At 53.2% G+C, this 15,244-nt stretch overlaps 1 protein-coding gene across 1 annotated transcript in view; it reads right to left on the bottom strand.

Moving 5' to 3' along the window:
* Window positions 1–379: 379 nt before the first annotated feature.
* The window catches only part of and3 (actinodin3), a gene marked incomplete at its 3' end in the record, with an annotated part of 213,653 nt that continues 198,788 nt past the window's right edge, over window positions 380–15,244 (bottom strand). The window contains exons 3-4 of the mRNA XM_067978435.1: window positions 2,699–2,740; window positions 380–537 (exon numbers count right to left, since the gene is read on the bottom strand). Coding sequence (XP_067834536.1) covers window positions 380–537; window positions 2,699–2,740 — 200 coding nt within the window. The remainder of the gene's footprint in view (window positions 538–2,698; window positions 2,741–15,244) is intronic.

Below are 15,244 nucleotides of genomic sequence, written 5' to 3'. Positions count from 1 at the left end.
AAGATGAAGCAGAAAAAGATGTCAGGTTGATAATACAAGTGAGAACCAGGCTGAATATAGAAAGTTCAGAGGAGAGGTGATAAAGGAAATAAGAGGGGCAAAGAGAGAGTATGAGAATAGACTGGCGGCCAACATAAAAGGGAATCCAAAAATCTTCTATGGGCATGTAATTGGCGGAAGGGTCAAGAACCAAAGGACACAGATTTAAGGTGATTGGCCAAAGAACCAAAACTTTTTAAGGCAGCGAGTGGTTAGGATCTGGAGTGAGTTGAAAGGGCAGAAGCAAATTCATTTGTGGCTTTAAAAAGGAGTTGGATAAATACTTGAAGGGAGTTCTTCAAACCCCACCCTGACCCAGACAACCAGTAGTGACACTTACCCCTTCGTTGTGGCCAATTGTCTGGTAATATTTGTACCAGGACTGGAAGTCTGGATTTTGGTGGTACCACTTGGTGTGGCGTTTCATTCGTGTGGGAGCTGCTCGCAGGAAATCTGTAGCCTCGTGTGATTGCACTGTTATTCCTTCAACTCCTTTCGCTGTTCGGGTGAGAGGCAGTGTGAGAGCCACGATTTCACCACCAGTCATGATAACTTTACTGAAACTCACATCTCGCACGGACCTCTCCCCTCCTCCCTCCCTCATCCCCCCTCCACACCCCTTCCCCTCCCTTCACACTCAAATGGTCTCCCACTCTCCACACCTTCCCTCTCCGCACTTTCACCCCCACTTTTCCCGCCCTCCCCCACTCTCCCCTCCTCCTTCCCACTCTCCCACTCCTTCCCCTCCCCAACACTCCACTCCCCCTCCTCCACTCTCCCCTGTCTCTCCTCTCCCCACTCTCCCCTTCCTCTCCTTCTCCCCACTCTCCCTTCCTCTCCTCTCCCCACTCGCCCCTTCCTCTCCCCACTCGCCCCTTCCTCTCCCCCTCCTCCACTCTCCCCTTCTTCTCCCTCTCCCACTCTCCCTTCCTCTCCTCTCCCCACTCGCCCCTTCCTCTCCCCCTCCTCCACTCTCCCCTTCCTCTCCTTCTCCCCACTCTCCCTTCCTCTCCCTCTCCCACTCGCCCCTTCCTCTCCCTCTCCCACTCTTCCCTTCCTCTCCCTCTCCCACTCTCCCCTTCCTCTCCTCTCCCCACTCTCCCCTTCCTCTCCCTCTCCCCACTCGCCCCTTCCTCTCCCTCTCCCTCTCCCCACTCTCCCCTTCCTCTCCCACTCCCCACTCTCCCCTTCCTCTCCCTCTCCCCACTCTCCTCTTCCTCTCCCTCTCCCACTCTCCCCTTCCTCTCCCTCTCCCCACTCTCCCCTTCCTCTCCCTCTCCCCACTCTCCCCTTCCTCTCCCTCTCCCCATTCTCCCCTTCCTCTCCTTCTCCCACTCTCCCCTTCCTCTCCATCTCCTCTCTCCCCTTCCTCTCCCTCTCCCACTCTCCCCTTCCTCTCCCTCTCCCATTCTCCCTTCCTCTCCCTCTCCCCACTCTCCCCTTCCTCTCCCTCTCCCCATTCTCCCTTCCTCTCCCTCTCCCACTCTTCCTCTCCCTCTCCTCTCCCCATTCTCCCCTTCCTCTCCTTCTCCCCACTCTCCCCTTCCTCTCCCTCTCCCCACTCTCCCTTCCTCTCCCTCTCCCCATTCTCCCTTCCTCTCCCTCTCCCCATTCTCCCCTTCCTCTCCCTCTCCCCACTCTCCCCTTCCTCTCCCTCTCCCCACTCTTCTCTCCCTCTCCCTCTCCCCACTCTCCCCTTCCTCTCCTCTCCCCACTCTCCCCTTCCTCTCCCTCTCCCCACTCTCCCCTTCCTCTCCCTCTCCCCACTCTCCTCTTCCTCTCCCTCTCCCACTCTCCCCTTCCTCTCCCTCTCCCCACTCTCCCCTTCCTCTCCCTCTCCCCATTCTCCCCTTCCTCTCCTTCTCCCCACTCTCCCCTTCCTCTCCCTCTCCCCATTCTCCCCTTCCTCTCCCTATCCCTCTCTCCCCTTCCTCTCCCTCTCCCCACTCTCCCCTTCCTCTCCCTCTCCCATTCTCCCCTTCCTCTCCCTCTCCCCATTCTCCCCTTCCTCTCCCTCTCCCCATTCTCCCCTTCCTCTCCCTCTCCCCATTCTTCCCTTCACCTCCCTCTCCCCACTCTTCCCTTCCTCTCCCTCTCCCCTTCCTCTCCCTCTCCCCTTCCTCTCCCTCTCCCCACTCTCCCCTTCCTCTCCCTCTCCCCTTCCTCTCCCCATTCTCCCCTTCCTCTCCCTCTCCCCACTCTTCCCTTCACCTCCCTCTCCCCACTCTTCCCTTCCTCTCCCTCTCCCCTTCCTCTCCCTCTCCCCTTCCTCTCCCTCTCCCCACTCTCCCCTTCCTCTTCCTCTCCCCACTCTCCTCTTCCTCTCCCACTCTCCCCTTCCCCTCCCTCTCCCCACTCTCCCCTTCACCTCCCTCTCCCCACTCTCCTCTTCCTCTCCCTCTCCCCTTCCTCTCCCTCTCCCCACTCTCCCCTTCCTCTCCCCTCCCTCTGTCTCTCCCCTCCCTCTCTCCCCTCCTCTATCTCTCCCCTCCCTCTCTCCCCTCCCACTATCACTCCCCTCCCTCTCTCCCCTCCCTATTCCCCCCCTCTCCCCTCTCTCTCCCTCTCTCCCCTCCCTCTCTCCCCCGCCCCACTCTCTCTCAGGCCGTGCACTACAGCAAGCACCAGGTTAATCTCATGGTTGGGACGTGCTCCTCACCTGGTTTCATGAGATCCCGCAGTCTGCCAGCCTCGACTCGCTCTGCAATAGAAGGACGCGCAGTTTGTTTTAATGAGACTGCACTGGGTCGATACCAAGCAAAGAGTCAGTGGAAGCAGGAGCCCATCAGAGGGAGGCCACAGAGAGACCCTGGCAACAGTTCAAGACCTGCAGCATCTCCTGCCTCATAAAACCAGCGGGACTCACAGGTGCTGAGGCTGCGGACAGGCATCTGCTGCCACATTAATCCCAGCCCAGGACACACAACCGTATGAAATCCGAAATTAGACCCAAGATTACAAACGCATGGCGAAGGAATGTGAGCCCATTAGTAGTTAGAGCTCAGGGCCAAGACCGAAATATCCAAACACCTGGGAATCAGAGATCGAGAGTGAGCATCACAAACTGTACAGGGACAGAGAGAGAGAGAGAGACTGTACAGGGATAGAGAGAGAGACTGTACAGGGACAGAGAGAGAGACTGTACAGGGACAGAGAGAGAGAGAGAGACTGTACAGGAACAGAGAGACAGAGACTGTACAGGGACAGAGAGAGAGAGAGAGACTGTACAGGAACAGAGAGACAGAGACTGTACAGGGACAGAGAGAGAGAGAGACTGTACAGGGACAGAGAGAGAGAGAGAGACTGTACAGTGACAGAGAGAGAGCGAGACTGTACAGGGATAGAGAGGGAGAGAGAGAGACTGTACAGAGACAGAGAGAGTGAGAGACTGTACAGGGATAGAGAGAGAGAGAGAGAGACTGTACAGGGACAGAGAGAGAGAGAGAGAGACTGTACAGGGACAGAGAGAGACAGAGACTGTACAAGGACAGAGAGAGAGAGAGAGAGACTGTACAGGGACAGAGAGAGAGAGAGAGACTCTACAGGGACAGAGAGAGAGAGTCTGTACAGGGACAGAGAGGGAGAGACTGTACGGAGACAGAGAGAGAGAGTCTGTACAGGGACAGAGAGGGAGAGACTGTACAGGGACAGATAGAGAATGTACAGGGACAGAGAGCGAGAGAGAGAGTCTGTACGGGGGCAGAGAGAGTGAGACTGTACGGGGACAGAGAGAGAGAAAATCTGCACAGGGACAGAGAGAGAGAGAGAGACTGTACAGGAACAGAGAGAGAGAGAGACTGTACAGCGACAGAGGGAGAGAGAGACCGGACAGTGACAGAGAGAGAGAGAGACTGGACATGGGACAGAGAGAGAGAGAGAGACTGTACAGGGACAGAGAGTGAGAGACTGTACAGGGACAGAGAGAGAATGTACAGGGACAGAGAGAGAGACTGTACAGGGACAGAGAGAGAAAGTCTGCACGGGGACAGAGAGACCGAGAGACTGTACAGGGACAGAGAGAGAGAGACTGTACAGGTACAGAGAGAGAGAGAGAGAGAGAGAGACTGTACAGGGAGAGAGAGAGAGACACTGTACAGGGACAGAGAGAGAGAGACTGTACAGGGGCAGAGAGAGAGAGAGAGACTGTTCAGGGACAGAGAGAGAGACTGCACAGGGACAGAGAGAGAGAGAGACTGTACAGGGACAGAGAGAGAGCGAGACTGTACAGGGATAGAGAGGGAGAGAGAGAGACTGCACAGGGACAGAGAGGGAGAGAGAGAGAGACTGTAGAGGGACAGAGATAGAGAGAGAGAGCGAGACTGTACAGGGACAGAGAGCGAGAGAGAGACTGTACAGGGATAGAGAGAGAGAGACTCTACAGGGACACAGAGAGGCTGTACAGGGACAGAGAGAGAGAGACTGTACAGGGACAGAGAGAGAGAGACTGTACAGGGACAGAGAGAGAGAGAGAGACTGTACAGGGACAGAGAGAGAGAGAGAGAAAGAGACTGTACAGGGACAGAGAGAGAGAGAGAGACTGTAGAGGGACAGAGAGAGAGAGACTGTACAGGTACAGAGAGAGAGAGACTGTACAGCGACAGTTGGAGAGAGAGACCGGACAGTGACAGAGAGAGAGACAGACTGTACATGGGACAGAGAGAGAGACACTGTACAGGGACAGGGAGAGAGAGACTGTGCAGGGACAGAGAGAGAGAGAGAGACTGTACAGGGACAGAGAGAGAGAGAGAGAGACTTTACAGGGACAGAGAGAGAGCGAGAGAGAGTGGCTGTACAGGGACAGAGAGAGAGACTGTACAGGGACAGAGAGAGAGAGAGACTGTTCAGGGACACAGAGAGGGAGAGAGAGACTGTACACAGACAGAGAGATAGAGAGACTGTACAGGGGCAGAGAGAGGGAGAGACTGTTCAGGGACAGAGAGAGACTGCACAGGGACAGACAGAGAGAGAGAGAGAGAGAGAGACTATAGAGGAACAGAGAGAGAGAGGGGGACAGAGACTGTACAGAGATAGAGAGGGAGAGAGAGAGACTGTACAGGGACAGAGAGAGAGAGAGAGAGACTGTACAGGGATAGAGAGAGAGAGAGACTGTACAGGGACAGAGAGAGAGAGAGACTACAGGAACAGAGAGACAGAGACTACAGGGACAGAGAGAGAGAGAGAGACTGTACAGGGACAGAGAGAGAGAGAGACTTTACAGGGACAGAGAGATAGCGAGACTGTCCAGTGATAGAGAGGGAGAGAGAGAGACTGTACAGTGATAGAGAGGGAGAGAGAGAGAGACTGTACAGGGACAGAGAGAGAGAGAGAGACTGTACAGGGACAGAGAGAGTGAGAGACTGTACAGGGATAGAGAGAGAGAGAGAGAGAGAGAGAGACTGTACAGGAACAGAGAGAGAGAGACCGAGACTGTACAAGGACAGAGAGAGAGAGAGACTGTACAGGGACAGAGAGGGAGAGACTGTACGGAGACAGAGAGAGAGAGTCTGTACAGGGACAGAGAGAGACTGTACAGGGACAGAGAGAGAGAGAGACTACAGGAACAGAGAGACAGAGACTACAGGGACAGAGAGAGAGAGAGAGACTGTACAGGGACAGAGAGAGAGAGAGACTTTACAGGGACAGAGAGATAGCGAGACTGTCCAGTGATAGAGAGGGAGAGAGAGAGACTGTACAGTGATAGAGAGGGAGAGAGAGAGAGACTGTACAGGGACAGAGAGAGAGAGAGAGACTGTACAGGGACAGAGAGAGTGAGAGACTGTACAGGGATAGAGAGAGAGAGAGAGAGAGACTGTACAGGGACAGAGAGAGAGAGAGAGAGACTGTACAGGAACAGAGAGAGAGAGACCGAGACTGTACAAGGACAGAGAGAGAGAGAGACTGGACAGGGACAGAGAGAGAGAGACTCTACAGGGACAGAGAGAGAGAGTCTGTACAGGGACAGAGAGGGAGAGACTGTACGGAGACAGAGAGAGAGAGTCTGTACAGAGACAGAGAGAGACTGTACAGGGACAGAGAGAGAGAGTCTGTACAGGGACAGAGAGGGAGAGACTGTACAGGGACAGATAGAGAATGTACAGGGACAGAGAGCGAGAGAGAGAATCTGTACGGGGGCAGAGAGAGAGTGAGACTGTACGGGGTCAGAGAGAGGGAGACTGTACAGGGACAGAGAGAGAGAAAATCTGCACAGGGACAGAGAGAGAGAGAGAGAACAGGGACAGAGAGAGAGAGAGACTGTTCAGAGACAGAGGGAGAGAGAGACCGGACAGTGACAGAGAGAGAGAGAGACTGGACATGGGACAGAGAGAGAGAGAGAGACTGTACAGGGACAGAGAGAGAGAGACTGTACAGGGACAGAGAGAGAGAGAGAGACTGTACAGGAACAGAGAGACAGAGACTTTACAGGGACAGAGAGAGAGAGAGAGACTGTACAGGAGCAGAGAGAGAGAGACTGTACAGGGATAGAGAGGCAGAGAGAGAGACTGTACAGGGACAGAGAGAGAGAGAGAGACTGTACAGGAACAGAGAGACAGAGACTGCACAGGGACAGAGAGAGAGAGAGACTGTACAGGGACAGAGAAAGAGAGAGAGACTGTACAGGGACAGAGAGAGAGCGAGACTGTACAGGGATAGAGAGGGAGAGAGAGAGACTCTACAGTGATAGAGAGGAAGAGAGAGTTGAACTGTACAGGGACAGAGAGAGAGAGAGAGACTGTACAGGGACAGAGAGAGTGAGAGACTGTACAGGGATAGAGAGAGAGAGAGAGAGAGAGACTGTGCAGGGACAGAGAGAGAGAGACAGACTGTACAGGAACAGAGAGAGAGACAGAGACTGTACAAGGACAGAGAGAGAGAGAGAGAGAGAGTCTGTACAGGGACAGAGAGGGAGACACTGTACGGAGACAGAGAGAGAGAGTCTGTACAGGGACAGAGAGGGAGAAACTGTACAGGGACAGATAGAGAATGTACAGGGACAGAGAGCGAGAGAGAGAGTCTGTACGGGGGCAGAGAGAGAGTGAGACTGTACGGGGTCAGAGAGAGGGAGACTGTACAGGGACAGAGAGAGAGAAAATCTGCACAGGGACAGCGAGAGAGAGAGAGACGGTACAGGGACAGAGAGAGAGAGAGACTGTACAGCGACAGAGGGAGAGAGAGACCGGACAGTGACAGAGAGAGAGAGAGAGAGACTGGACATGGGACAGAGAGAGAGAGAGAGACTGTACAGGGACAGAGAGAGAGAGACTGTACAGGGACAGAGAGAGAATGTACAGGGACAGAGAGAGAGACTGTACAGGGACAGAGAGAGAAAGTCTGCACGGGGACAGAGAGACAGAGAGACTGTACAGGGACAGAGAGAGAGAGACTGTACAGGGAGAGAGAGAGAGACACTGTACAGTGACAGAGAGAGAGAGACTGTACAGGGACAGAGAGAGAGAGAGAGACTGTACAGGGACAGAGAGAGAGAGAGAGAGAGACTGTACAGGGACAGAGAGAGAGAGACTTTACAGGGACAGAGAGAGAGAGAGAGAGAGAGAGACTGTACAGGGACAGAGAGAGAGAGAGACTGTACATGGACGGAGATAGAGGGACTGTACAGGGACAGAAAGAGAGAGAGAGAGAGATTGTACAGGGACAGAGAGAGAGAGAGAGAGAGAGAGACTGTACTGGACAGAGGGAGAGAGAGACTGTTCAGGGACACAGAGAGAGAGAGAGACTGTACAGAGACAGAGAGATAGAGAGACTGTACAGGGGCAGAGAGAGAGAGAGAGACTGTTCAGGGACAGAGAGAGAGACTGCACAGGGACAGAGAGAGAGAGACTGTACAGGGACAGAGAGAGAGCGAGACTGTACAGGGATGGAGAGGGAGAGAGAGAGACTGTACAGGGACAGAGAGGGAGAGAGAGAGAGACTGTACAGGGACAGAGATAGAGAGAGAGAGCGAGACTGTACAGGGACAGAGAGCGAGAGAGAGACTGTACAGGGATCGAGAGAGAGAGAGACTCTACAGGGACACAGAGAGGCTGTACAGGGACAGAGAGAGAGAGACTGTACAGGGACTGAGAGAGAGAGACTGTACAGGGACAGAGAGAGAGAGAGAGACTGTACAGGGACAGAGAGAGAGAGAGAGACTGTACAGGGACAGAGAGAGAGAGACTGTAGAGGGACAGAGAGAGAGAGAGACTGTACAGGTACAGAGAGAGAGAGACTGTACAGCGACAGTTGGAGAGAGAGACCGGACAGTGACAGAGAGAGAGACAGACTGTACATGGGACAGAGAGAGAGACACTGTACAGGGACAGGGAGAGAGAGACTGTGCAGGGACAGAGAGAGAGAGAGAGACTGTACAGGGACAGAGAGAGAGAGAGACTTTACAGGGACAGAGAGAGAGCGAGAGAGGGTGGCTGTACAGGGACAGAGAGAGAGACTGTACAGGGACAGAGAGAGAGAGACTGTACAGGGAGAGAGAGAGAGACACTGTACAGGGACAGAGAGAGAGAGACTGTACAGGGACAGAGAGAGAGAGAGAGACTGTACAGGGACAGAGAGAGAGAGAGAGAGACTGTACAGGGACAGAGAGAGAGAGACTTTACAGGGACAGAGAGAGAGAGAGAGAGAGAGAGACTGTACAGGGTTAGAGAGAGAGAGAGACTGTACATGGACGGAGATAGAGGGACTGTACAGGGACAGAAAGAGAGAGAGAGAGAGATTGTACAGGGACAGAGAGAGAGAGAGAGAGAGAGAGAGACTGTACTGGGACAGAGGGAGAGAGAGACTGTTCAGGGACACAGAGAGAGAGAGAGAGAGACTGTACACAGACAGAGAGATAGAGAGACTGTACAGGGGCAGAGAGAGAGAGAGAGACTGTTCAGGGACAGAGAGAGAGACTGCACAGGGACAGAGAGAGAGAGACTGTACAGGGACAGAGAGAGAGCGAGACTGTACAGGGATAGAGAGGGAGAGAGAGAGACTGTACAGGGACAGAGAGGGAGAGAGAGAGAGACTGTACAGGGACAGAGATAGAGAGAGAGAGCGAGACTGTACAGGGACAGAGAGCGAGAGAGAGACTGTACAGGGATAGAGAGAGAGAGAGACTCTGCAGGGACACAGAGAGGCTGTACAGGGACAGAGAGAGAGAGACTGTACAGGGACAGAGAGAGAGAGACTGTACAGGGACAGAGAGAGAGAGAGAGACTGTACAGGGACAGAGAGAGAGAGAGAGAGAGACTGTACAGGGACATAGAGAGAGAGAGAGACTGTAGAGGGACAGAGAGAGAGAGACTGTACAGGTACAGAGAGAGAGAGACTGTACAGCGACAGTTGGAGAGAGAGACCGGACAGTGACAGAGAGAGAGACAGACTGTACATGGGACAGAGAGAGAGACACTGTACAGGGACAGGGAGAGAGAGACTGTGCAGGGACAGAGAGAGAGAGAGAGACTGTACAGGGACAGAGAGAGAGAGAGACTTTACAGGGACAGAGAGAGAGCGAGAGAGGGTGGCTGTACAGGGACAGAGAGAGAGACTGTACAGGGACAGAGAGAGAGAGAGACTGTTCAGGGACACAGAGGGGGAGAGAGAGACTGTACACAGACAGAGAGATAGAGAGACTGTACAGGGGCAGAGAGAGGGAGAGACTGTTCAGGGACAGAGAGAGACTGCACAGGGACAGACAGAGAGAGAGAGAGAGAGACTATACAGGAACAGAGAGAGAGAGAGGGACAGAGACTGTACAGGGATAGAGAGGGAGAGAGAGAGACTGTACAGGGACAGAGAGAGAGAGAGATACTGTACAGGGATAGAGAGAGAGAGAGACTGTACAGGGACAGAGAGAGAGAGAGACTGTATAGGAACAGAGAGACAGAGACTACAGGGACAGAGAGAGAGAGAGAGACTGTACAGGGACAGAGAGAGAGAGAGACTTTACAGGGACAGAGAGAGAGCGAGACTGTCCAGGGATAGAGAGGGAGAGAGAGAGACTGTACAGTGATAGAGAGGGAGAGAGAGAGAGACTGTACAGGGACAGAGAGAGAGAGAGAGACTGTACAGGGACAGAGAGAGTGAGAGACTGTACAGGGATAGAGAGAGAGAGAGAGACTGTACAGGGACAGAGAGAGAGAGAGAGAGACTGTACAGGAACAGAGAGAGAGAGAGACCGAGACTGTACAAGGACAGAGAGAGAGAGAGACTGTACAGGGACAGAGAGAGAGAGACACTACAGGGACAGAGAGAGAGAGTCTGTACAGGGACAGAGAGGGAGAGACTGTACGGAGACAGAGAGAGAGAGTCTGTACAGGGACAGAGAGAGACTGTACAGGGACAGAGAGAGAGAGAGTCTGTACAGGGACAGAGAGGGAGAGACTGTACAGGGACAGATAGAGAATGTACAGGGACAGAGAGCGAGAGAGAGAATCTGTACGGGGCAGAGAGAGAGTGAGACTGTACGGGGTCAGAGAGAGGGAGACTGTACAGGGACAGAGAGAGAGAAAATCTGCACAGGGACAGAGAGAGAGAGAGACTGTACAGGGACAGAGAGAGAGAGAGACTGTACAGCGACAGAGGGAGAGAGAGACCGGACAGTGACAGAGAGAGAGAGAGACTGGACATGGGACAGAGAGAGAGAGAGAGACTGTACAGGGACAGAGAGAGAGAGACTGTACAGGGACAGAGAGAGAATGTGCAGGGACAGAGAGAGAGACTGTACAGAGACAGAGAGAGAAAGTCTGCACAGGGACAGAGAGACAGAGAGACTGTACAGGGACAGAGAGAGAGAGACTGTACAGGTGGAGAGAGAGAGTGAGACTGTACAGCGACAGAGAGAGAGGGAGAGACTGTACAGGGGCAGAGAGAAAGAGAGACTTTACAGGGACAGAGAGAGAGCGAGAGAGAGAGACTGTACAGGGACAGAAAGAGAGAGAGAGATTGTACAGGGACAGAGAGAGAGAGACTGCACAGGGACAGAGAGAGAGAGAGACTGTTCAGGGACAGAGAGCGAGACTGTACAGGGATAGAGAGGGAGAGAGAGAGACTGTCCAGGGACAGAGAGGGAGAGAGAGAGAGACTGTGCAGGGACAGAGAGGGAGAGAGAGAGAGACTGTGCAGGGACAGAGATAGAGAGAGAGAGCGAGACTGTACAGGGACAGAGAGCGAGAGAGAGACTGTACAGGAATAGAGAGAGAGAGAGACTCTACAGGGACACAGAGAGGCTTGTGCAGGGACAGAGAGAGAGAGACTGTACAGGGACAGAGAGAGAGAGAGAGAGACTGTACAGGGACAGACAGAGAGAGAGAGAGAGACTGTACAGGGACAGAGAGAAAGAGACTGTCGAGGACAGAGAGAGAGAGAGACTGTACAGGTACGGAGAGAGAGAGGACTGTACAGCGACAGTTGGAGAGAGAGACGGACAGTGACAGAGAGAGAGACAGACTACATGGGACAGAGAGAGAGACACTGTACAGGACAGAGAGAGAGAGACTGCAGGGACAGAGAGAGAGAGAGAGAGACTGTACAGGGACAGAGAGAGAGAGAGACTTTACAGGGACAGAGAGAGAGCGAGAGAGAGTGGCTGTACAGGGACAGAGAGAGAGACTGTACAGGGACAGAGAGAGAGAGAGACTGTACATGGACGGAGATAGAGGGACTGTACAGGGACAGAAAGAGAGAAAGATTGTACAGGGACAGAGAGACAGAGAGACTGTACTGGGACAGAGGGAGAGAGAGACTGTTCTGGGACACAGAGAGAGAGAGAGACTGTACACAGGCAGAGAGAGGGAGAGACTGTTCAGGACAGAGAGAGAGAGAGAGAGACTATACAGGAACAGAGAGAGAGAGAGGGACAGAGACTGAACAGGAACAGAGAGAGAGAGAGGGACAGAGACTGTACAGGGACAGAGAGAGAGAGACTGTACAGGGACAGAGAGAGAGCGAGACTGTACAGGGATAGAGAGGGAGAGAGAGAGACTGTACAGGGACAGAGAGGGAGAGAGAGAGACTGTACAGGGACAGAGATAGAGAGAGAGATTGTACAGGGACAGAGTGAGAGAGAGATAGACTCTACAGGGATCGAGAGAGAGAGAGACTGTACAGGGACAGAGAGAGAGGATTGTACAGGGACAGAGAGAGAGAGACTGTACAGGTACAGAGAGAGAGAGACTGTACAGCGACAGAGGGAGAGAGAGACCGGACAGTGACAGAGAGAGAGACAGACTGTACATGGGACAGAGAGAGAGAGACTGTACAGGGACAAAGAGAGAGAGAGAGGCTGTACAGGGGCAGATAGAGAGACTGCAAAGGGAGAGAGAGAAAGACTGTACACGGACAGAGAGAAAGAGAGAATGTACAGGGACAGAAAAAGAGAGAGACAGTACACTGACAGAGAGAGAGACTGAACAGGGACAGAGAGAAAGAATGTACTCGGACAGAGAGAGAGAGAGACTGTACAGGGACAGAGAGAAAGGGACTGTACAGGGTCAGAGAGAGAGAGAGACTGTACAGGGACAGAGAGAGAGAGACTCTGCAGGGACAGAGAGAGAGAGAGACTGTACAGGGAGAGAGAGAGAGGGACTGTACAGGGAGAGAGAGAGAGGGACTGTACAGGGACAGAGAGAGAGAGAGAGACTGTCGAGGGACAGAGAGAGAGAGAGACTGTACAGGTGCAGAGAGAGAGAGACTGTACAGCGACAGTTGGAGAGAGAGACCGGACAGTGACAGAGAGAGAGACAGACTGTACATGGGACAGAGAGAGAGACACTGTACAGGGACAGAGAGAGAGAGACTGTTCAGGGACAGAGAGAGAGAGAGAGACTGTACAGGGACAGAGAGAGAGAGACTTTACAGGGACAGAGAGAGAGCGAGAGAGAGTGGCTGTACAGGGACAGAGAGAGAGACTGTACAGGGACAGAGAGAGAGAGAGACTGTACATGGACGGAGATAGAGGGACTGTACAGGGACAGAAAGAGAGAGAGATTGTACAGGGACAGAGAGACAGAGAGACTGTACTGGGACAGAGGGAGAGAGAGACTGTTCAGGGACACAGAGAGAGAGAGAGAGTGACTGTGCACAGGCAGAGGGATAGAGAGACTGTACAGGGGCAGAGAGAGGGAGAGACTGTTCAGGGACAGAGAGAGAGAGAGAGACTATACAGGAACAGAGAGAGAGAGAGGGACAGAGACTGTACAGGGACAGAGAGAGAGAGAGAGAGAGAGACTGTACAGGGACAGAGAGAGAGAGAGACTATACAGGAACAGAGAGAGAGAGAGGGACAGAGACTGTACAGGGACAGAGAGAGAGAGAGAGAGACTGTACAGGGACAGAGAGAGAGCGAGACTGTACAGGGATAGAGAGGGAGAGAGAGAGACTGTACAGGGACAGAGAGGGAGAGAGAGACTGTACAGGGACAGAGATAGAGAGAGAGAGCGAGACTGTCCAGGGACAGAGAGCGAGAGAGAGACTGTACAGGGACAGAGAGAGAGAGACTGTACAGGGACAGAGAGAGAGAGACTGTACAGGTACAGAGAGAGAGAGAGACTGTACAGCGACAGAGGGAGAGAGAGACCGGACAGTGACAGAGAGAGAGACAGACTGTACATGGGACAGAGAGAGAGAGATTGTACAGGGACAGAGAGAGAGACTGTACAGGGACAAAGAGAGAGAGAGAGGTTGTACAGCGGCAGATAGAGAGACTGCACATGGAGAGAGAGAAAGACTGTACACGGACAGAGAGAAAGAGAGAATGTACAGGGACAGAAAAAGAGAGAGACAGTACACTGACAGAGAGAGAGACTGAACAGGGACAGAGAGAAAGAATGTACTCGGACAGAGAGAGAGAGAGACTGTACAGGGACAGAGAGAAAGGGACTGTACAGGGTCAGAGAGAGAGAGAGACTGTACAGGGACAGACAGAGAGAGACTGTACAGGGACAGAGAGAGAGAGAGACTGTACAGGGAGAGAGAGAGAGAGACTGTACAGGGAGTGAGAGAGAGAGAGAGACAGAGACCGTACATGGACAGAGAGAGAGAGAGACGGTACAGGGGCAGAGAGAGAGAGAGACGGTGCAGGGACAGAGAGAGAGAGAGAGACCGTACAGGGACAGAGAGAGCGAGACTGTTCAGAGAGAGAGAGACTGTACAGGGAGTGAGAGAGAGAGAGAGAGAAACCGTACATGGACAAGAGAGAGAGAGACCGAACAGTGGCAGAGAGAGAGAGAGACTGTACAGGGACAGAGAGAGTGAGAGAGACGGTCCAGGGACAGAGAGAGAGAGAGAGAGAGAGAGAGAGACGGTGCAGGGACATAGAGAGAGACCGTACAGGGACAGAGAGATAGAGAGAGACTGTACTGGGACAGAGAGACAGAGAGAGACTGAACTGGTACAGAGGGGGAGAGACTGTGCAGGGACAGAGAGAGAGAGAGCGAGACTGTACACAGACAGAGAGAGAGAGAGACTGTACAGGGACAGAGAGAGAGAGACTGTACAGGGACAGAGAGAGAGAGACTGTACAGGGGCAGAGAGAGAGAGTGTACTGGGAGAGAGAGAGACTGTACAGGGAGAGAGAGAGACTGTACACGGACAGAGAGAAAGAGAGAATTTACAGGGACAGAAAAAGAGAGAGACAGTACACTGACATAGAGAGAGAGAGAGAGACTGTACAGGGACAGAGAGAGAGAGAGAATGTACTTGGACAGAGAGAGAGAGACTGTACAGGGACAGAGAGAGAGAGACTGTACAGGGTCGGAGAGAGAGAGAGACTGTACCGGGACAGAGAGTGAGACTGTACAGGGACAGAGTTAGAGGGACTGTACAGGGTCAGAGGGAGAGAGAGAGAGACTGCACAGGGACAGAGAGAGAGACCGTACAGTGACAGAGAGAGAGAGAGAGAGAGACTGTACAGAGACTGAGAGAGAGCGAGACTGCACAGGGACAGAGCGAGACTGCACACGGACAGCGATAGAGAGAGATTGTACACAGACAGACAGAGAGAGAGACTGTACAGAGACAGAGAGAGGGACTGTGCAGGGACAGAGAGAGAAAGAGAGACTGCACAGGGACAGACAGAGACTGTCGACAGACAGAAAGAGAGAGAGAGAGACTGTATAGGGACAGAGAGAGAGAGAGAGAGAGAGAGACTTTACAGGGACAGAGAGAGAGACTGTCTAGGGACAGAGAGAGTGAGAATGTACAGGGACAGAGA

The sequence above is a fragment of the Heptranchias perlo genome, unplaced genomic scaffold (genome assembly GCF_035084215.1).
Source record: "Heptranchias perlo isolate sHepPer1 unplaced genomic scaffold, sHepPer1.hap1 HAP1_SCAFFOLD_287, whole genome shotgun sequence".
Taxonomy (NCBI): domain Eukaryota; kingdom Metazoa; phylum Chordata; class Chondrichthyes; order Hexanchiformes; family Hexanchidae; genus Heptranchias; species Heptranchias perlo.
This window is presented reverse-complemented; position numbering and strand designations above follow the sequence as displayed.